Source organism: Trachypithecus francoisi, unplaced genomic scaffold (genome assembly GCF_009764315.1).
Source record: "Trachypithecus francoisi isolate TF-2019V2 unplaced genomic scaffold, Tfra_2.0 Lachesis_group8, whole genome shotgun sequence".
Taxonomy (NCBI): Eukaryota; Metazoa; Chordata; class Mammalia; order Primates; family Cercopithecidae; genus Trachypithecus; species Trachypithecus francoisi.
In genome coordinates, this window is record NW_022681473.1 from 8,648,513 (window position 1) to 8,669,074 (window position 20,562).

Consider the following 20,562-nt stretch of genomic DNA (forward strand, 5'->3'; position numbering starts at 1 on the left):
ACCCTCGCTTCTCCAGGAGGCAGCGACGACGCTTTAAACAACAAAAAAAACTGTGTCCCTGGCCCGGGGCCAGCGTCCCAGCCCCCCTTGCCGCGGCGCAGCTCTCCAGCCAGGGAAAACAACTGCTCACTTCTCCCTGCGCCCTCCCCGCGCGCTCCCTGCCTCTCGGCGGCCGCGGGAGAGGAGCCCGGCCAGGGGGAGGCGCGGAGCGGGCCGGCCGCCCGGCCTTCCTCTCCCTCGCTCCTCCTCTCCGCCTCAACTTGCTCCGGCCTCCTCGCTCCTGCCTGAGTTCGGGGCCTGGGCTAGGCTTCGTCCTGGGGCTAGGAAGTTTCTGCGCTCCCTGCGGTCCAGTCTCCATCTCCGCGCCTCCCGCCGGGCCCCCGCGGTCCCCTCCTGCCCGCTTCCTCCGCTGCCCTCCCTCTCTGCCCCCTACCCTCTCCCGGGGCTCCCGGCCCTCTAACTCCTTCGGGCGCGGGCCCCTCGCCCCGCCCGGGTGCGCCCCCCCTCCCCCGGGTCCTGCGGCCCCGGATGCCCGGGCCCCGAGGGGCTGCTGGCGGCCTGGCCCCTGAGATGCGCGGGGTGGGGGCGGCGGGGCTGCTGGCGCTGCTGCTGCTGCTGGGCCTGGGCGGCAGGGTCGAGGGGGGGCCGGCCGGCGAGCGGGGCGCAGGCGGGGGCGGGGCGCTGGCCCGCGAGCGCTTCAAGGTGGTCTTTGCGCCGGTGATCTGCAAGCGGACCTGTCTCAAGGGCCAGTGTCGGGACAGTTGTCAGCAGGGCTCCAACATGACGCTCATCGGAGAGAACGGCCACAGCACAGACACGCTCACGGGCTCCGGCTTCCGCGTGGGTGAGGGCCGGGGGCACGACTGGGGGCAGGGGAAGAACAGGCACCAGGCTCGATGGGAGAGCTAGTGGGGTCTTGGCCTTAAGAGACTGGGGGCTGAGGGTATAAAGGGCAGAGATCCGGGGACCTGGGGCCCAGGGGCCTCAGAGAACTTGGGAGGCTGGAACTCTGGGGCCCAGAGTTGGAGGGCTGCATGGAGGCCTGGACTTTGAAGCTTTGCATTAGGTTTGGGGCCTAAGGGGTGGGGAAATGCAGAGGTCCTGGATGACACTGGCTTCCCAGAAGGTGCTGAGTTCTGAACAGGAGCACACAGGGTTTTTGAGGAATGTGAGCCCGGGACAGGAAGCCTCAGAGAAGGGATAAATATTCCCCCAAGAAGCAGACTTGCTGGAACAAACAAGAAAAGTCTTTACAAAATGTCTAAAGTAGGGCCTGCCAGAGTAGACACCTGCATTCCTTGGGAGGAGGAGCTAAGGTCAGGGCTGGGGATGGGAGCTGGTTACTGGCAAGGTCTGAGAAGGTAGAGTATTGAGGCCTAAAAGTAGGGTGCAGGCCTGAAGGTAGGGACTAGTTTGGGGTTCTCAGCCTTTCCTTTTCCAATGCCTCCCCATAAGCTCCTGACATCCTGCCTTGGAGGCCCTCAGGGTCCCCCTCATCCTCCCCCAAGCCCCTACAACCTTCCCAGTTCAGTTTGGAGCCCACCCCTTCCCTGGCATCTCTCTTCAAAGGGTCAGGCCTGGGGCTCAGTCATCCTCCTGCTAGGCCCTGTGGGCCAGGCTCAGGGAGTTGTCCCAGCAGTAATTACCCTCCTGGCAGGGTAATTAGGCCAGGCCCATGATGGCACCAGCAAAACAGCCTTCTTACACATTCCTATATTCACTCACCCACTCACAGAGCTAAAGAACCCCACTCATGTGGCTCACATGTGTCATGACATGGGGTGTGCATGCGTGTGTCTGTGCGCATATTGCCCGTGTCTGGGGTCATGCCATGGGCATGGCGTGGCACCCTGTGAAGTACCCGTCTTTGTGTTGTCTTGGGTTGTATCTCTAGTCGCTGTTAGTGTGTGGGAAGGTTTTTGTTTTTGTGTTTTTAAGATGGAGTTTTGCTCTTGTTGCCCAGGCTAGAGTGCAATGGTGCAATCTTGGCTCACTGCAACCTCCACCTCCCGGGTTCAAGTGATTCTCCTGCCTCAGCTTCCCAAGTAGCTGGGATTACAGGCATGCGCCACCACGCCTGGCCAATTTTTTGTATTTAGTAGAGATAGAGTTTCACCATGTTGGTCAGCCTGGTCTCAAACTCCTGATCGCAAGTGATCTACCTGTCTCGGCCTCCCAAAGTGCTGGGATTACAGGCGTGAGCCACTGCGCCCGGCCAAGTGTATGGGGATGTTTATGTGAACCTGTGTTGGTGTCAGGATGAGTCTCTGTGTGTGTGATGAGGACTGTGGGTGTGAGTGTATGTGTGTCCATCTCCCAGGCTCCCTGACCATCCTGCCCAGGCTGCTGTCTCCATCTGTGCTGCCCACATCCCCCAGGCTCGGTGCCCAGGCCACAGTGGGCGGGTGTCATTGGGAGGTCACTCTCACCGCTATGAGTGACTCACTGGGAGACAGGAAAAAGAGAATCCTACCTCCCCCAGCCCAGGACACACCCCTCTGCTCTGTGAGGTCTGGCCCCAGGAGGCCAGGCAGGATGGGCTGGGCTGGGATGTGCTTAGCCTGACCCTGAGGGCCATGGATGTGGGCTGTCCCTGTGAGGCCCTTCTGGCATCCAGGAGAGCAGTACCCCCGCCCTCCTGCCCTCCTGCCCTGGGAAGTGAGGGCAGCCATGGGGTGAGCAGGAGAGGGGCTGGGGTTTTGGGATGAGTCAGAGTCCCAAGGCTGGTAGTAGCATGGGTTGAAGGTGAGTATGGGACAGAAACAGACAAAGGTCCCATCCTCTCCCTCCCTCAGTCACTCCTTCATTCATTCCCCCAAATCCCCTGTGGGACCCAGAGCTGAGGCCAGCCTGGCCCTGCCTTCCAGAGTACCCTCTATAAGGAGGCAGACAGACAAGCAGGTGCCAGGTAGTGCTGGCCAGTGGGTGGTAAGGCAGGAGAGGGAGCTCAGGTGGGCGGGATAGGAGGAAAGGCTCCCTCCTGGTGGAGACACTGAGCTGGGAAGGATGAAATCTGCATATGTAGAGTGGGGGACGTGAGGCCCTGTTGTGGAGGGAAGGGCATGAATGAGGCCAGGAGGCAGGAGGCAGGCACATTTGCAAGAGGGAGATGGGTCCTGGGGTGTGCGGTGCAACGGGAAGGAGCAGAGGGGGATGGGCTGAAAAAGTTCTGGGCCATGGAGTGAGCTTCTGCCTGAGGCAAGTTTCTCTGGGCCACTGAGACTGTGGACCAGCAGGAGAGGCTGGAAGCCAAGGAGGGGTCTGGGTGGCCAGGCCTGAGCCAGGGCAGGAGCAGTGACCCTAGGGAAGAGGGGAGGCAGGTTCATGGGACATTAGAGGCTGTAACTGGGCAGGGGAGAGCAGGAGGGATGGAGCCATGGGGGCTCAGCTGTGGATGCCTGGTGGCCAGGTGAAGAGGAGGTGGGGAGGCAGGATACTGACTTCTGACAGTATGTCCTGGACAGTGGTGCCCAAGAGAGCCCTGGAAAGGTTGGGGGCTGTTTCTGTGTCTTGAGATGTGGACATCTTTGGCAGTGATGAGGTGGGGGCCCCAGGATGGTGAAGTGGGAGAGGGTGGAGAGCAGGCAGAGAGGGCTGAGGCCTGAAGGAGGGAAGGGTTTAGGGGAGAAGGGGAGGAGATGCCAGGGACAGAGCCAATACCTTTGGAAGGCCCAAGGGGAAAGCCAGATCACCATAATTACTTGCCACCACTTATTAAATACCCTTTGTGTATCAGGCCCTAGGGTAAGCATTTGTACAGCCCTTACCTCATCTAACCCACACATCTCTACAGATGAGGACGCTGGGGCACAGGGAGGAGACGTGAGTTGCTCAGGATGGCACAGCTGGCACATGGCTTAGCGAGGATTCAAGTCCTTGACTTGAGACTCCAGAACCCAGCATGGGTGTAAGGATGTTGGGGAACCTAGAGAGGGCAGTTTCGCTGTGTAGGATGTATCTCAAAACCTGACTTCCCAAGAGGACAGAGCCAGTGGGTGGCAAGGAAGTAGGGAGGAGGGAAAGAGAGGGGATGTGGGTGAGGGCCTGACCCCCCTCTTCTCCCCAGTGGTGTGCCCTCTCCCCTGCATGAACGGCGGCCAGTGCTCCTCGCGAAACCAGTGCCTGTGTCCCCCAGACTTCACTGGGCGCTTCTGCCAGGTGCCGGCAGGAGGAGCCGGCGGGGGTACCGGTGGCTCAGGTCCCGGCCTGAGCAGGGCGGGGGCCCTGTCCACAGGGGCGCTGCCGCCCCTGACTCCGGAGGGCGACTCTGTGGCCAGCAAGCACGCCATCTACGCCGTCCAGGTGATCGCCGACCCTCCTGGGCCCGGGGAGGGGCCCCCTGCCCAGCACGCAGCCTTCCTGGTGCCCCTAGGCCCGGGACAGATCTCAGCAGAAGGTACCAGGCGACTAGCAAACCCGGGAAGGTCGCCAGTGGGTGGGGACTAAGGGTGGCTGGGGCAGGGCAAGGTCAGCCCTGGAGAGCTCAGCGCGGTGACCCGCGGCGCAGTGCGGACAGCCCTGAGGCCACCGCGCCCGCCTCCAGTGCAGGCCCCGCCCCCCGTGGTGAATGTGCGCGTCCATCACCCGCCCGAGGCCTCGGTCCAGGTGCACCGCATTGAGAGCCCGAATGCCGAGGGCGCAGCCCCCTCCCAGCACCTGCTGCCGCACCCCAAGCCCTCGCATCCCCGGCCGCCCACCCAGAAGCCCCTGGGCCGCTGCTTCCAGGACACTCTGCCCAAACAGCCCGTGAGTGAATTCACAGTCGCGATCGGCCTTTGCTTCTCTCAGGGTTGCTCTGCCCCAACTCACCCGGATAGCAGAAAACTGAGGGGCAGGGGAAGAGGAAAAGACCCAACCCCAACAGGCGGCGCGGGGGTGGGGTACTCTGTGACACTACCTCCCCTCCCCCTCCTTCCCCTAGTGTGGCAGCAACCCCCTCCCCGGCCTCACCAAGCAGGAAGACTGCTGCGGTAGCATCGGCACCGCCTGGGGCCAGAGCAAGTGCCACAAGTGCCCCCAGCTGCAGTGTGAGTGCTTGGGCTCAGAGGGGCGTTCCCCATCTGGTGGCCCCTCCCCACCCACCCCACCCATCCCTGCAGTGGGAGTCCCCACATCACCAGATTCCTCTCTACATCTGCTGTGCCCCTCCCCAGTTCCCTTCTCACCCTCCCATGCCAAGCTATCGTCTCTCTGCAGACACAGGAGTGCAGAAGCCAGGGCCTGTACGTGGGGAAGTGGGCGCTGACTGCCCCCAGGGCTACAAGAGGCTCAATAGCACCCACTGCCAGGGTATGGCCAGCTAGGAGATTCTGTGGGCTGGAGGGGTAGGCCAACCATTACTGGGGGTGGGGAGGGTCCCAAGGTGGGTGAGAGAGGAGGCGGGGCTGGGGCAAGACCCTGAGTTTCTCGGAGCAGCCTGCTGTCATCCCATGGCCCCAGACCAGAGGGGCCAAACTTCCACTTACCACAGACATCAACGAGTGTGCAATGCCGGGCGTGTGTCGCCATGGTGACTGCCTCAACAACCCTGGCTCTTATCGCTGTGTCTGCCCACCTGGCCATAGTTTAGGCCCCTCCCGTACACAGTGCATTGGTGAGACTGGGGCTCAGATTCCTGGGAGGTCACAAGGCATGGGTGGGAGCAAGGATCAGAGATCACAAGAGATCAGAGTGGGGTTAAGGGTTGACTGCAGGAGGAACAAGGCTCAGAGCCAATAGGATCAGAGGTCAGCGGGGTCTGGGGTCACATGAGATCTGCCATTAGCAGTCACATGGGGTCAGGGATTACACAGAGCCAGGGTCATGCAGATCATAGGCTTGGTGAGTAGGAGTGGTGAAGTCCAGGATAGCTAGAATCGGGAGTCAGTGGGGTCAGTGGTCACATAAGTTTCAGGGGTCACATGAGTTCAGGATCATATGGGGTCAGAGACCACATGGGGATCGATCAAGGGTTGTCTGGGCTGGAGGCAAGGTCTGCAGCAGCTGGGCAGAGGAACGTGGGCAATGTGCAGGCTCAGAAGCCCATGCCCCCCACTGCCCCCTGCAGCAGACAAACCGGAGGAGAAGAGCCTGTGTTTCCGCCTGGTGAGCCCTGAGCACCAGTGCCAGCATCCACTGACCACCCGCCTCACCCGCCAGCTCTGCTGCTGCAGTGTCGGCAAGGCCTGGGGCGCACGGTGTCAGCGCTGCCCGGCAGATGGCACCGGTGAGTCAGGATTACGCAGGGCTAGGGGTTCATAGGTCCATGCACCTGTCCAGGAAATGCTCACTTTTGTGTCTGCTGTCTTGACTGCAGCTGCGTTCAAGGAGATCTGCCCAGCTGGGAAGGGATACCACATTCTCACCTCCCACCAGACGCTCACCATTCAGGGCGAAAGCGACTTTTCCCTTTTCCTGCACCCTGACGGGCCACCCAAGCCCCAGCAGCTTCCGGAGAGCCCTAGCCAGGCTCCACCACCTGAGGACACAGAGGAGGAGAGAGGTCTAGCCTGACACCTTCTGATCCCTGACCCATGCCGAGTCCCTAGGCTTGACCCCTTGACCCCTGATCCACAGATCTGACCTCACAGTCTAATCCCCAATTCCTTATCCCTCACCCATCCACTGACCTCCCACATGACCCTCTGACCCCGACCCAGAGATTTGACCCTGAGCTATAACCTCCTAAGCCTTCTACAGCCTGACCTGTAACCCAAGGCCCATCAACCTGATTATGTGACTACTATGCAAACACACCCTAACCACAGAACCTAACCCCTGACCCTTGACCTGGAGACATGATTGTTGAATTCCCAGAGACCCTAACTACAAATACTCAGCTGCTGATCTCAGATCTGACTCCCTTCTCCCACCCCAACACTTCATGGCCCCATCTTCTTCCCTTTTAGGGGTGACCATGGACTCAGTGAGTACGAGAACCCAGATGGGAGGGGCGGGCAGGCGAGGGACAGGAAGGCTCATGCTGCTGTCACCCGCAGCCAGTGAGTGAGGAGCGGTCAGTGCAGCAGAGCCACCCAACTGCCACCACGTCTCCTGCCCGGCCCTACCCTGGTGAGCTGGGCTCTGTAGGGATGAGTCCTCAAGGGCTAAATCACTGGGTGGGCGGGGAGTTCACAGTTTAAGTACTCAGGGACAATCAAGCTGGGGTGGGGCGCCAGGCCAAGACTGAAGTGGAAAGGGAGGCTTCAGTCACTGTCATCTCTGACCAGAGTGCACTGCCGCCCGCAGAGCTGATCTCCCGTCCCTCACCCCCGACCATGCGCTGGTTCCTGCCGGACTTGCCTCCTTCCCGCAGCGCCGTCGAGATCGCTCCCACTCAGGTCACAGGTAAGGCCCGCCCAGCAAAGCCACGCCCTGCATAGGCCACGCCCCCCGTTTGGTTTTCTCTCCTTTCCTCCCGCCCCCAGGCATTCCCTAGCGCTAACAGGCTAGCGTTTATCCAGGGCTGAGCACTGGGGAAGCCTGAGCACCAGAAATCTCACTGCCTTAACCGATCCAGGTAGCATGGTGGTGAGCCCATTCTGACGGAGTTCATTCATTCAACAAATACTTACTAGTGTTGCAGGTCTTTTAGAATTTGTCTAGCAGGTTTCCCTGGTTTTTTGTTGTTGTTGTTGTTGTTGTTTGTTTGTTATTTTATTTATTTTTTTTTGAGACGAAGCCTCGCTCTGTCGCCAGGTGGGAGTGCAGTGGCGCAATCTCGGCTCACTGCAACCTCTGCCTCCCGGGTTCAAGCGATTCTCCTGCTTCAGCCTCCCGAGTAGCTGGGATTACAGGCATGCGCCACCACGCCCAGCTAATTTTTTTTGTATTTTTAGTAAAGACGGGGTTTCACCATGTTGGCCAGGATGGTCTCGATCTCTTGACCTGTGATCTGTCCACCTCGGCCTCCCAAAATACTGGGATTACAGGTGTGAACCACCGTGCCCAGCCCATAACCATCTTTCAAACTCTGCTCAGAAAGCCTTCTCATTGCCACCCTACTTATTATCACAACCCTCAGAATTCCTTCCTTCTACTCTGATTTATTTTCTCTTTTTCTTTTTCTTTTTTTTTTTTTTTTTGAGACGGAGTCTTGCTCTGCCGCCCAGGCTGGAGTGCAGTGGCCGGATCTCGGCTCACTGCAAGCCCCGCCTCCTGGGTTTACGCCATTCTCCTGCCTCAGCCTCCCAAGTAGCTGGGACTACAGGCGCCCGCCACGTCGCCCGGCTAGTTTTTTGTATTTTTTAGTAGAGATGGGGTTTCACCGTGTTAGCCAGGATGGTCTCGATCTCCTGACCTCGTGATCCGCCCGTCTCGGCCTCCCAAAGTGCTGGGATTACAGGCTTGAGCCACGGCGCCCGGCCTTCTTTTTCTTTTTTTGAGATGGAGTCTCACTCTGTCGCCCAGGGTGGAGTGCAGTGGCGCGATCTCGACTCACTGCAAGCTCCGCCTCCCGGGTTTACGCCATTCTCCTGCCTCAGCCTCCTGAGTAGCTAGGACTACAGGCGCCTGCCACCTCGCCCGGCTAATTTTTTTTTTTCTTTGTATTTTTAGTAGAGACAGGGTATCACCATGTTAGCCAGGATGGTCTCAATCTCCTGACCTCGTGATCCACCTGCCTCGGCCTCCCAAAGTGCTGGGATTGCAGGCGTAAGCCACCGTGCCTGGCCCTGATTTATTTTTTAATAGCATTTATAAGACATAAGAGATTCTATTTATTGATTGACTTGTTGCCTGTCTGCTCTACAAAGACAGGAAATTTTTGTCTGTTTTTGTTCATGCAGTATCCCCAGCACATCAACAGTGCCTGGCACATAGTAGGTGCTCAAGAACTATTTGGGTTCTTTCTTTTTGTTTGTTTGGGTTGTTTTTTGAGACAGGGTCTCACCTTGTCACCTAGGCTGGAGTCCAGTGGCACGATCATGGCTCACTGCAGCCTTGACCTCCTGGGCTCAAGTGATCCTCCAGCCTTGGTCTCCCAAAGTGCCAGGATTACAGGTGTACACCACCATGGCTGGCTCTTTTTTTTTTTTTTTTTTTTTGCCTGGGAAGTTTTCCCATGAAAACTGGGAAACCGTGGCAGGGTGCAGTGGGTCATGGCTGTAATCCCAGCACTTTGGGAGGCTGAGGTGGGTGGATCACAAGGTCAAGAGATCAAGACCATCCTGACCAACATGGTGAAACCTCATCTCTACTAAAAATACCAAAAAAAAAAAATTAGCTGGGCATGGTGGTGCACACCTGTAGTCCCAGCTACTCAGGAGAATCACTTGAACCCGGGAGATGGAGGTTGCAGTGAGCCGAGATCGTGCCACTGCACTCCGGCCTGGTGATAGAGTGAGACTCCATCTCAAAAAAAAAAAGAAAGAAAGAAAGAAAGAGGCTAGGCACAGTGGCTAACACCTGTAATCCCGGCACTTTGGGAGGCCGAGGCGGGCAGATCACGAGGTCAGAAGATCGAGACCATCCTGGCTAACACAGTGAAACCCAGTCTCTACTAAAACCACAAAAAATCAGCCGGGCGTGGTGGCCGGCGCCTGTAGTCCCAGCTATTCGGGAGACTGAGACAGGAGAATGGCGTGAACTCAGGAGGCGGAGCTGGCAGTGAGCAGAGATGGCGCTACTGCACTCCAGCCTGGGCGACAGAGCGAGACTCCGTCTCAAAAAGAGAGAGAGAGAGGGAGAGAAGGAAGGAAGGAAAAGGAAGGAAGGAAGGAAGGAAGGAAGGAAGGAAGGAAGGAAGGAGGAAGGAAGGAAGGAAGGAAGGAGGAAGGAAGGAAAAGAAAGAAAGGTTAGAAGTGCCAGAGAAGTGAGGAAGGGAGGGGCATTCAGCTTGGGAAAAGGATATCACAAGGGAAATTAAGTTCAGGCAAAGATATGGAAGCATGAAACACTGGTGGAGGAGGGAAAACCCACACACAGGCCAGTGTCTCTGAATCAGGGGAAGTCCAGTGCATGGAGCCTTGTCAGGAGGCTTGAGTTTGATGCCAGAGGCTGTGGGCGGTGTCTGCAGGATTTTGAGCATCATAATTGCTAGCTCAGACTGAGCAGTCCCTTTGTGCCAGGTATTGTCTGAAGAGTTTTACGTTCTACATACCATTTAACTTTCTCATACTCTGTGAAGTGAGCATTATTAGCCTCATTTTCCAGATGAGAAAACTGAGCCTCAGAGAGGTTCAGTAACCTACCCCGGGTCACACAACTGAGCTGCATTCAAGCCCATGCCTGTGTGGGCTTCAAAACCACAAGGGAACTGCCAATCCAACGGAAACCCTGATCCTCCATGAGCTCCTGGGGTGAGAGCTCAAGTGGGAGATGGCTGTTCTTGGGGGAACTGGGAATGGGGACAAGGCCTCTCAAAGGAGGGGCTGTTAAGGAAGCCTAAGGAGAGGTACTCCAGGCAAAGAGAACCGCCTGCAAAGCCCACTGGCCAGGTGGGTTTGGGGCACAGCAGAGTTCACTGTCATGGCCCAGGCTGCATGGCAGGGGTGAGGGGGAAGGGGTGTGGGGAATGAAACTGGTGAGCAGTGAGGATCCAAAGGAGGGAGATGTTGGAGGCAGGGAGTCCTGGGCTTAGTGACAAAGACAGTGAGGGAGGGTTCCTGGATCTGAGCGCCTGTGCGCAACTCTGGCACTAGTTAGGATTCCCAGGAAACCAGCTACTGCTAGTCCTGGGAGGGGGGTAATCAACCCTTCTGGAATAGGGGGGTTGGGTCCCTGGGGCAAGGGCTTTTGGAGTCACTGGGCTAGAGGATATTGGTGTGACTGAGGCTATAGAGGTTAAGGTGTTGAGGTGACTGGGGAGAAAGGGGTTTTAGTCCCTTGGGTGGGAGTACTGGGACTGCTGAGGGGCCCTGAGGGGATGTGGTTTGGTTTGAGGTGTCTGGGGTCAGGGTCTTGGAGTGAACTAGGAATGGAAGTATCCGGCCTGGGTGTGGGGTGATAAGGAAGGGGCCTGGAGTCCTGGTTTGGAGCTTTCTGGGGTCTTGATACTGGGGTTATCTAACATAGAGAAATAGGACATCCTGGAGTTGGAGTATGGGCTTACAGGAACCTGAGGGCATGGTGTGACTAGGGTGTTAAGGTCCGCCCTGGGGATTTGACATAAGGTGAGCGCTCCCTGCTCCGTCCCCTGACCTGGCCATGCCCGCAGAGACTGATGAGTGCCGACTGAACCAGAACATCTGTGGCCACGGAGAGTGCGTCCCGGGCCCCCCAGACTACTCCTGCCACTGCAACCCCGGCTACCGGTCACATCCGCAGCATCGCTACTGCGTGGGTGAGGGCGGGGCAGGCAGCGGGCGTGCAGGTGGGTAGCGGAGGGCGGGCGACCCTAGATAGTGACGCTTCCTTTGACTTTTCTCGGCCTACCGGTTCTTCTCAGATGTGAACGAGTGCGAGGCAGAGCCCTGTGGCCCGGGCAGGGGCATCTGCATGAACACCGGCGGTTCCTACAATTGCCACTGCAACCGCGGCTACCGCCTGCACGTGGGCGCCGGGGGGCGCTCGTGCGTGGGTGAGCACCGCCAGGGCGGGGGCGGCCCTGGGTGGGACAGGCTCTCCTCCAGACCGCCGTGTAATCCCCACCCCACGCCCGCCGCCTCCAACACCCGCTTCGTGGCCCCTTCCTCCCGCACAGACCTAAACGAATGCGCCAAGCCCCACCTGTGTGGCGACGGCGGCTTCTGCATCAACTTTCCCGGTCACTACAAGTGCAACTGCTATCCCGGCTACCGGCTCAAAGCCTCCCGGCCTCCTGTGTGCGAAGGTGAGGGGACCCCATTCAGATCAAAGAAGGGGCTCCTTAGCTGTCTCCCCACCTGGGGTGGGCCTGGGGAGCCTGCATTCTTTTTTTTTTTTTTTGAGACGGAGTCTATCTCTGTCGCCCAGGCTGGAGTGCAGTGGTAAGATCTTGGCTTACTGCAACCTACGCCTCCCGGGTTCAAGCGATTCTCCTGCCTCAGCCTCCCGAGTATCTGGGATTACAGGCATCTGCCACCACGCCTGGCTAATTTTTGTATTTTTAGTAGAGACGGGGTTTCACCATGTTGGCAAGGCTGGCCTCGGAACTCCTGACCTCAGGTGATCCACCCGCCTCGGCCTCCCAAAGTGCTGGGATTTACAGGCGTGAGCCACCGCACCCGGCCTGTATGCTCAGCTCTGGGCCTCTCAGAGGTTGCGGTTCCGGGAGCCTTGTAGATTTGTGTGGGAGGAAGGCCCTGCTGTGGACGCTGGGAGCCGGGCCACCCACGTTGTCCCCAGATGGGTCCTCTTCCTTCTCCCTCCCCTGCAGATATCGACGAGTGCCGGGACCCGAGCTCCTGCCCGGATGGCAAATGCGAGAACAAGCCCGGGAGCTTCAAGTGCATCGCCTGTCAACCCGGCTACCGCAGTCAGGGGGGCGGGGCCTGTCGCGGTGAGGGCGGAGCCTGGATGCTAGTGGGTGGGGCTGTCGGGTGCCTCCCCCAGTCTGGCTCCGCTGGGGGCGGGGTGGGGCTAGCGGTGGTGATTGGCGTCTGGGGGCGGGGCCTTCCGAGAGTAGACGCTGCCCGCTCAACGCCGCGTTCCCGGGAGGAAGAGACCCACATCCCCGAGGGGTGCGCGGTCCGCCTTCCGGTGGGGCAGAGTCCGAGGCTAGGTCTTTCCGCCGCAGATGTGAACGAGTGCGCCGAGGGCAGCCCCTGCTCGCCTGGCTGGTGCGAGAACCTCCCGGGCTCCTTCCGCTGCACCTGTGCCCAGGGCTACGCGCCCGCGCCCGACGGCCGCAGTTGCGTGGGTAAGCGCCAGCACCCCGGCCCCGGGCCCCCGCAACGCTCCACGCGCTGAAGCCAGGGAGCGGGTCACGCTGTCTGTAAACAGTGGGTGGAAGGTAGCTCATTCATCCCCAGGTGACTCTGCTCATTCATTTTCTCAACGAACCTTGCCAAGAAAGGCACCACTAGGGCGGGGCGCGTTGGCTCACGCCTGTAATCCCAGCACTTTGGGAGGCCGAGACGGGCGGATCACGAGGTCAGGAGATCGAGACCATCCTGGCTAACACGGTGAAACCCCGTCTCTACTAAAAATACAAAAAGCCGGACGTGGTGGCGAGCACCTGTAGTCCCAGCTACTCGGGAGGCTGAGGCAGGAGAATGGCGTGAACCCAGGAGGCGGAGCTTGCAGTGAGCCGAGATCGCGCCACTGCACTCCATCTTGGGTGAGAGCGAGACTCTGTCTCAAAAAAAAAAAAAAAAAAGGCACCACTAGAATTTCCACATAGCAAGAGTCTTAGAGGGCAGAGCTTGAAGCTGCGTTTGCAAAGCATGTTACTTAAATTTGAAGGAAAAAAGATATCAAAGAATGGGGGGAGAGGATAGTAGTCCTCCCTGCACTCATGTTTATTATACACCAAGAGGCGGAGTTGGGGGCTGGGACTCAGAGAAAACTGAAGGAAAGACGGACTGTAGTGTGCAGTGCTGGGCCTGGATGCAGCTGGGCTGCTTCCTGGAGACACAGCGGATTGGGAGGAAGGAGGCCTGGGTCGTCTTAAAGAATCACTAGGGCCGGGCGCGGTGGCTCAAGCCTGTAATCCCAGCACTTTGGGAGGCCGAGACGGGCGGATCACGAGGTCAGGAGATCGAGACCATCCTGGCTAACACGGTGAAACCCCGTCTCTACTAAAAACTACAAAAAACTAGCCGGGGGAGGTAGCGGCGCCTGTAGTCCCAGCTATCGGGGAGGCTGAGGCAGGAGAATGGCGTGAACCCGGGAGGCGGAGCTTGCAGTGAGCTGAGATCTGGCCACAGCACTCCAGCCTGGGTGACAGAGCGAGACTCTGTCTCAAAAAAAAAAAAAAAAAAAAAAAAAAGAATCACTAGGAATTAGGCAAGAAAGGAGTAGGAGAGAAACAGCATGCCAGGTACAGGGGCTGGCACTGGCAGATCAGAGGTGAGACAGAGGGTGGGGTGTTGGGGAACTGTAAGGAATGACCCGGGTATGGGGGCTGAGGCCGGCTGGGGAGGGGCAGATCCCCATCCCTTGGAGGGCCCCCTAATTCCTGCCTGGGAGGTTGTGCTTCACTCAGAAGGTGTTCACCTGAAGCATTTTAAGTGCAAGAGTGACAAGATTTGTCATTTGTTTTAGAACGTTCCTGGCTGCTGATTGTGAGGGTAGCTGGAGGTCTGTTGGAGAGACTTAGGGCAGAGACAGTGGTGGACAGGATGAGTGGTGGCCTCAGGATGGCCATGAGACGATGGTATTGGAGAAATGTTAGACCTCCTGGGTTTTTAAACTAGATGTCAAGTGAAAGCGAGGGTGGTAACGACCCCTCCCCGTTTCTGGTTTGGGTGAGTGAGGGGGTGGTGCTGCTCACTGGGAATGGGTCCTCAGAAGTGAGCATATTTGGGAGGGAAAATGCTGAGCTCCACAATGGACAAATTGAGTGGCTCGTGCCTCTCAGCAGGAGATGCCAGCATACCCACCTGGAATGATGGACCATGGACCAGGGGAGCTATGGAGTCTTGGGTGGGCCTGCTTAGCCAACCCAAGGTGGGTTGGGTAAGCAGAGCATCTAGCAGAGCCTTGTGGACACTGACAGTTCAGAGGCAGGCTGGGGAAGGAGTTGGAGGAGATGGTGGGGGAGGGATAGTAGGGGCACCTGAGGGGCACCATCTGGGAAGCTGGGGAGGACATATTTCCAGCGAAGGAGGAGGATGAGCTAAGTGCAGTAGAGAGGTTCTTGTAAAATAAGAACTGGTGAGACAACAAGTCTTAGAACAAGACTTAGGGGTCTGCCCCCTAATCCTACATGGAAATTCTAGTGATGCCTTCCTTGGCAAGAAGGTCCTTGGTGGCCTTGGCAGGGTAGCTTTTGGGATATGATGGGGACAGAGGCCAGGATATGTGGGCAGCAAGTGAGGAAGAACAAGACCTGGGGACTCTTGCTCTTCCTAAGTGGGACTTTGGTATAGGCTGAGGAGGTGATGCCAGGAAAGTGGACCAGGAGACAAGGGCATCAGGGTCAGGAGAGGAGGGAGGAGAGCCAGTGGGCAGCTGGCTATGGACAGGGGAAGGACATCTCTTGCTGTAACAGGAGCAGGAGGGGAATGGATGTAGATAACGATGTTCAGTGGGTTAAGGGTGATTACCCTTAATTCTCTCAATACACAGTGAAGGGCCCGGGTTGAGTAGGGGACTCAGGAGAACAGTGGCTATTTGGAAATGCCCCAGGGCACGGGGCTGCCTAGGGGCTTTGTGGAAGTCAAAGCTGGAGAGGAGTCAGAGAGGGAGGTGCCAGCCACATGAGGCTCTGCTGGACTGAGGCTGAAGTGTGTGGCTCTGGCCCAGCATGCTCAGCTTGGTGGCTGCTCCAATCCCACCCTACACCCAGGATCCACAGGCCACAGCTCTGACCAGAGACTGGGCATTGCCAGACCAGTGAGGAGGAAGGAGAGGTGTTTATGGATCAGGGATGGGAGTCCTAGGCATGATGAGCCCTGGGCTCCAGCTGGGAACTGTCAGAGTCTGAGGGTGTTAGGCAAGCTCAGAGGACTGAGAGGGAGGCCACCAGGCCCTGTGAGAGGGAAGGTGGAAGTGAGGACTTGAGAACTGTGGAAAGCAGGCAGCCTCTGAGGGCCCCAGGGTGGAGCAGATCTGAGTGACGAAATCCCCTTGGGATCCTGAGAGTGAGGGGAAGGTCATGGAAGCCGAGAGATCCAGGAATGTGAGGTCAGAGGCTGAACTGGTTGTCCACGCGGATGTTTGAAACTCCCAGGATGGAGAGGAAAACAGAGCAGGAGGAGCGAGGAAGGTGGATGCTGACAGCCACAGGAGGGCTGAGGCTGCCGGAGGCCAGCGGCATCTCAGAGGCAGAGCCGTGGCTTGGAGGGGTCTGGGGTGTGGGCAACAACCGGCTCCACCAAAGAGGCCTCAGGAAAGTGTGTCCCAGGGGAGGGTCAAGTTCCTTTACCTCCTGAGCAGGAGAAAGTGGAAAGGACAGGGATAGGGAGTTTATCCACCTGGGAAAAAGGGAGCCATGGCAGGTGAGGGAAGGATGGGAGCAGCAGTGAAAGCGGCTGGGGCAGGGAGAAAGGCTGGGGGAGGCTGGGGAGGCTCTTTAGCATCAGACCTGGCCTAGGGACCCTGGCAGCACCGGCCTGGTCACCAGGGTACCATGTGCCACCCAGAAGCAGGGTGACACCTGTGCTTCGGAATGCTGCTGGCCTCAGTTCTGGTGCTCCAGGCCATGCGTAAAAGTGAGAAAAGAGTAGTAGAAACCCAAGACCTCCCAGCTTGGTCCTCTGACACCCCCTGTGCCCTGCAGATGTGGACGAGTGTGAGGCTGGGGACGTGTGTGACAATGGCATCTGCACCAACACGCCAGGATCTTTCCAGTGTCAGTGCCTCTCTGGCTACCATCTGTCCAGGGACCGGAGCCACTGCGAGGGTGAGGGATCTTAGAGCTGGGGTGCTGACCTGTGCCTCCCTACCCCAGGACCCCCACCCCCCAGGGTCCAGTCCTAATCCAGATCTCAGCTGGGGCATGGAGGCGTGGGACTGACCCAGGGCTCTGGGGGAAATCTCTGGCTGCCTCAGGTCCGGGGTGGTGATCAGTCCCTGAGAGTCTCCACCCCTTCCATCCCCTACAGACATTGATGAGTGTGACTTCCCTGCAGCCTGCATTGGGGGTGACTGCATCAATACCAATGGCTCCTACAGATGTCTTTGCCCCCAGGGGCATCGGCTGGTGGGTGGCAGGAAATGCCAAGGTATGGGGGACTGGCTGAGAGTTCCTGAGGGATGTGACAGGGAGCAGTAATTCCCTAGATACACTGTGGCCTGTCTCTAATCCTTCCTTCCTCCCTCCCTCCCTCTCTCCTTCCCTCCCTCCCTCCCTTCCTTCCTTCCTTCCTTCCTTCCTTTCTTCTTTTCTTCCTTCCTTCCATCCATCCATCTTTCCATCCATCCTTCCACTCACCCACCCATCCATCTGCTCAGCCTTCCAGTCTTTCACCTAGAATAACAATGATCACAGTAAACATGACAGTTAGTGCTATTGTTGTGCTTACTATGTGCCAGGCACTCTGTTAAGCTCTTTACAGATATTAATGTATTGGTCTTCCCCATCAACTCACCCATACATGCATTCATCCAACAAAAGTTTAGGCTGAGTGCAGTGGCTCAGGCTGGGGGTAGTGGCTCACGCCTGTAATCCCAGCACTTTGGGAGGCTGAGGCGGGCGGATCATGAGGTTAGGAGTTCGAGACCACCCTGGCCAATATGGTGAAACCCTGTCTCTACTAAAAATACAGAAATTAGCCGGGCATGATGGCACGCGCCTGTAGTCCCAGCTACTCGGGAGGCTGAGGCAGAAGAATCACTTGAACACGGGAGGTGGAGGTTGCAGTGAGCCGAGATCGAGCCACTGCACTCCAGCCTGAGCAACAGAGTGAGATTCCATCTCAAAAAAAAAAAGAAAAAAAAAAAGTTTATTGAGCACCTACTATTTTCCAGGTTCTGTGCTTTGTACTAGGTAATCAGCAATCACCCAGGGCTCCCAGCTAGGGGAGGCCGACATGTAAACTGATTCTGACAGTTCAGGGTCCTGGGTGTCAAGAAAGGTATGGACTAATGATTAATTGCAATGGGGAGGTGAATGCTGAACTGGACTGAACTGGACCAAAACGTAAGTAGGAGTTCCTTAGGCACGGGAAAGGCAAGGCATGGGAAAGGCAAGGCACGAGAAGTCATTCCAGGACCAAAGAGCAGTAATTGCAAAGCACAGAGATCTGGAAGGAGTTAGTTACGTTTACAGAGGAGGGGAGGGTGCCCTGAGCACAGAGTTGGGGAGTGGAGGGTGGTCTAGAGTAAGGCGTGATGAGACCTAAAGGTATCCGAAGCTCAATTCGAAAGGCCTCAAATGCCAAACTGAGTTTAGTGGCATTTGAGGCCTTTCCATTTGGGCTTCCGATACCTTTAGGTCTTGTAAGGTTAGTGGGAGCCACTGAAGGTGTTATGAAGGACAGCGGTGAATGTCCACATGCACATTCAGACACATGCACAGGCTCAGCAGACTTCCTGCTGTACATACTTTGAAACCAAAGTGGAAATTCAAGTTTTGAACTTGCATGAGGCCCTTGAGGTGCAGCCCCAGGGAAAGAGGGGCTGAGTTTCCATCTGCGCTACTCTTGCCCCCTAGACATAGATGAGTGCACCCAGGACCCAGGCCTGTGCCTTCCCCACGGGGCCTGCAAGAACCTTCAGGGCTCCTATGTGTGTGTCTGTGATGAGGGCTTCACTCCCACCCAGGACCAGCACGGTTGTGAGGGTGAGTATCCTCCTAGCGCCTCCCTTGGACTGGACAACTCCCCTGAGCTGCAGCTGGGGTTCAGAGATGTGTCCTGGCCTCACCCTGCTGAATTTGGGGAACCAGAAGAAATCCCTTTTGGCTGGGGGAGTCTGGTGGGGCCAGACCATGAAGGGCCCAGAACACCACGTTGAGAACAGAGCCAGCTCTCAGGAGGAGACTGAGGGGAGCCAGGGAAGGTGGGGGGAAAGAGCTGTGGTGGGTGGGCAGGGTGGACAGGGCCAAGGGGATCTGTGCACGACCCTGAGCTGCCCTCCACCCCTCAGAGGTGGAGCAGCCCCACCACAAGAAGGAGTGCTACCTGAACTTCGATGACACAGTGTTCTGCGACAGCGTATTGGCCACCAACGTCACCCAGCAGGAGTGCTGCTGCTCGCTGGGGGCCGGCTGGGGCGACCACTGCGAAATCTACCCCTGCCCGGTTTACAGCTCAGGTCAGGAGCGGGGCAGGCCCCTTCCCAGATCTTCAGTTTCTTCGTCTGGAAGCCAAATGTGGGAAATGGCGCCCCCTGGCAGTTGGGAAATAGGCGGCGGGCTGCAGCCCTAAACCCACGCGCGCGCTCAGTCCTGCCCCTTCCCTCCCCACGGCCGCCCTGCCCCCGCAGCTGAGTTCCACAGCCTCTGCCCAGACGGAAAGGGCTACACCCAGGACAACAACATCGTCAACTACGGCATCCCAGCCCACCGTGGTAAGCGCCCCGCCGCTCCGCCCGCCCCGCGCCCGCTCACCCCGGGCTGGGATCGCCCGGAACCCGCCGGGCTCACTGGGTCAGCTGCCCGCGCCGGGTAAGCCCCACCTTTCTCACCGGCCCCGCCCCTCTGGTAGGCCCCACCCCCACCCCCGCGGGGATGGCTTCGCTCCAGTGGTGAGCCCAGCCTACGCCTCCCGGCCGCGGCTGCGGGACCGGAGTGGCCACTGTTTGTCACCCCTCAGACATCGACGAGTGCATGTTGTTCGGGGCGGAGATTTGCAAGGAGGGCAAGTGCGTGAACACACAGCCTGGCTACGAGTGCTACTGCAAGCAGGGCTTCTACTACGACGGGAACCTGCTGGAATGCGTGGGTGAGCTCAGCCCCCTGGCGGCCGTGGGGAAGCGGCAGGGAGACACGCGCCACCCCGCCCATCCCGGCCCTGCCCCTACCACCCACGCTTTTCCTCCCTGCAGACGTGGACGAGTGCCTGGACGAGTCCAACTGCCGGAACGGAGTGTGTGAGAACACGCGCGGCGGCTACCGCTGTGCCTGCACGCCTCCGGCCGAGTACAGTCCCGCGCAGCGCCAGTGCCTGAGCCCGGAAGAGATGGGTGAGGCCCGGGCCGGGGAGTGGGGTACATGGGAGGGGCGGGGCCCGGGCTGAGCTGTGACGGCTCCCACCCACCCCCTCGCTGTTCGTAGACGTGGACGAGTGTCAGGACCCGGCAGCCTGCCGCCCTGGCCGCTGCGTCAACCTGCCGGGCTCCTACCGCTGCGAGTGTCGCCCGCCCTGGGTGCCCGGGCCCTCCGGCCGCGATTGCCAGCTCCCCGAGAGCCCGGCCGGTGAGGGCGAGGGTCGGCCAGGGCCCTGTCCTTCATGTGGCTCCCGCGCTGGTGGGGTGGGGCGGAGGCGGGCGGTCCCTGCCTTGGGCCCCTCCTTGATGCCAGGTGCTGTCCACAGAGCGCGCCCCGGAGCGGCGCGACGTGTGCTGGAGTCAGCGCGGAGAGGATGGCATGTGCGCGGGCCCCCAGGCCGGGCCTGCCCTTACCTTCGACGACTGCTGCTGCCGCCAGGGCCGCGGCTGGGGCGCCCAGTGCCGCCCATGCCCGCCGCGCGGAGCGGGTAAGGCAGTCAGGGAGGAGTTGGCCAGCGGTGAGGATAGGGGCCAGGGCCTGGGGACCCGGCGTCACTGACCAGCTCTGCTCCTCCCAGGGTCCCAGTGCCCGACATCGCAGAGCGAGAGCAATTCCTTCTGGGACACGAGCCCCCTGCTGCTGGGGAAGCCCCCGAGAGGTGAGTGCTGCCGGGACGGGCCGTGGCGGGGTGGGTAGCCTTTGGCGGGGGGTCAGTGTTGAAGGCCGTATTGTCCTGGGCCACGCAGATGAGGACAGTTCAGAGGAGGATTCGGACGAGTGTCGCTGCGTGAGTGGCCGCTGTGTGCCGCGGCCAGGCGGCGCTGTGTGCGAGTGTCCCGGCGGCTTCCAGCTCGACGCCTCCCGCGCCCGCTGCGTGGGTGAGCAGGGCTTTGGGTTGGGGCAAGGGA

The 20,562-nt window shown here is 58.9% G+C and overlaps 1 protein-coding gene and 1 pseudogene across 3 annotated transcripts in view; both read left to right on the forward strand.

Moving 5' to 3' along the window:
- LTBP3 (latent transforming growth factor beta binding protein 3) overlaps positions 1-20,562 on the forward strand; it is a 21,284-nt gene continuing 722 nt past the window's right edge. The window contains exons 1-27 of one of the 3 annotated variants that reach the window (XM_033207251.1): positions 4-844; positions 4,067-4,396; positions 4,544-4,746; positions 4,922-5,027; positions 5,197-5,289; positions 5,471-5,593; positions 6,047-6,205; positions 6,296-6,481; positions 6,888-6,904; positions 6,978-7,050; positions 7,228-7,326; positions 11,135-11,260; positions 11,366-11,497; positions 11,621-11,749; positions 12,275-12,397; positions 12,635-12,757; positions 16,283-16,405; positions 16,608-16,727; positions 18,158-18,286; positions 18,592-18,759; positions 18,931-19,014; positions 19,260-19,388; positions 19,492-19,629; positions 19,721-19,861; positions 19,980-20,141; positions 20,232-20,312; positions 20,401-20,532. In XM_033207251.1, coding sequence (XP_033063142.1) covers positions 529-844; positions 4,067-4,396; positions 4,544-4,746; positions 4,922-5,027; positions 5,197-5,289; positions 5,471-5,593; positions 6,047-6,205; positions 6,296-6,481; positions 6,888-6,904; positions 6,978-7,050; positions 7,228-7,326; positions 11,135-11,260; positions 11,366-11,497; positions 11,621-11,749; positions 12,275-12,397; positions 12,635-12,757; positions 16,283-16,405; positions 16,608-16,727; positions 18,158-18,286; positions 18,592-18,759; positions 18,931-19,014; positions 19,260-19,388; positions 19,492-19,629; positions 19,721-19,861; positions 19,980-20,141; positions 20,232-20,312; positions 20,401-20,532 — 3,745 coding nt within the window. In that variant the 5' untranslated portion in view covers positions 4-528. Of the gene's footprint in view, positions 845-4,066; positions 4,397-4,543; positions 4,747-4,921; positions 5,028-5,196; positions 5,290-5,470; positions 5,594-6,046; positions 6,206-6,295; positions 6,482-6,887; positions 6,905-6,977; positions 7,051-7,227; positions 7,327-11,134; positions 11,261-11,365; positions 11,498-11,620; positions 11,750-12,274; positions 12,398-12,634; positions 12,758-16,282; positions 16,406-16,607; positions 16,728-18,157; positions 18,287-18,591; positions 18,760-18,930; positions 19,015-19,259; positions 19,389-19,491; positions 19,630-19,720; positions 19,862-19,979; positions 20,142-20,231; positions 20,313-20,400; positions 20,533-20,562 lie in introns of all 3 variants that reach the window. The other 2 variants (XM_033207253.1, XM_033207252.1) reach the window with 2 other exon arrangements.
- LOC117081843 lies at positions 7,554-7,596 on the forward strand (annotated as a pseudogene).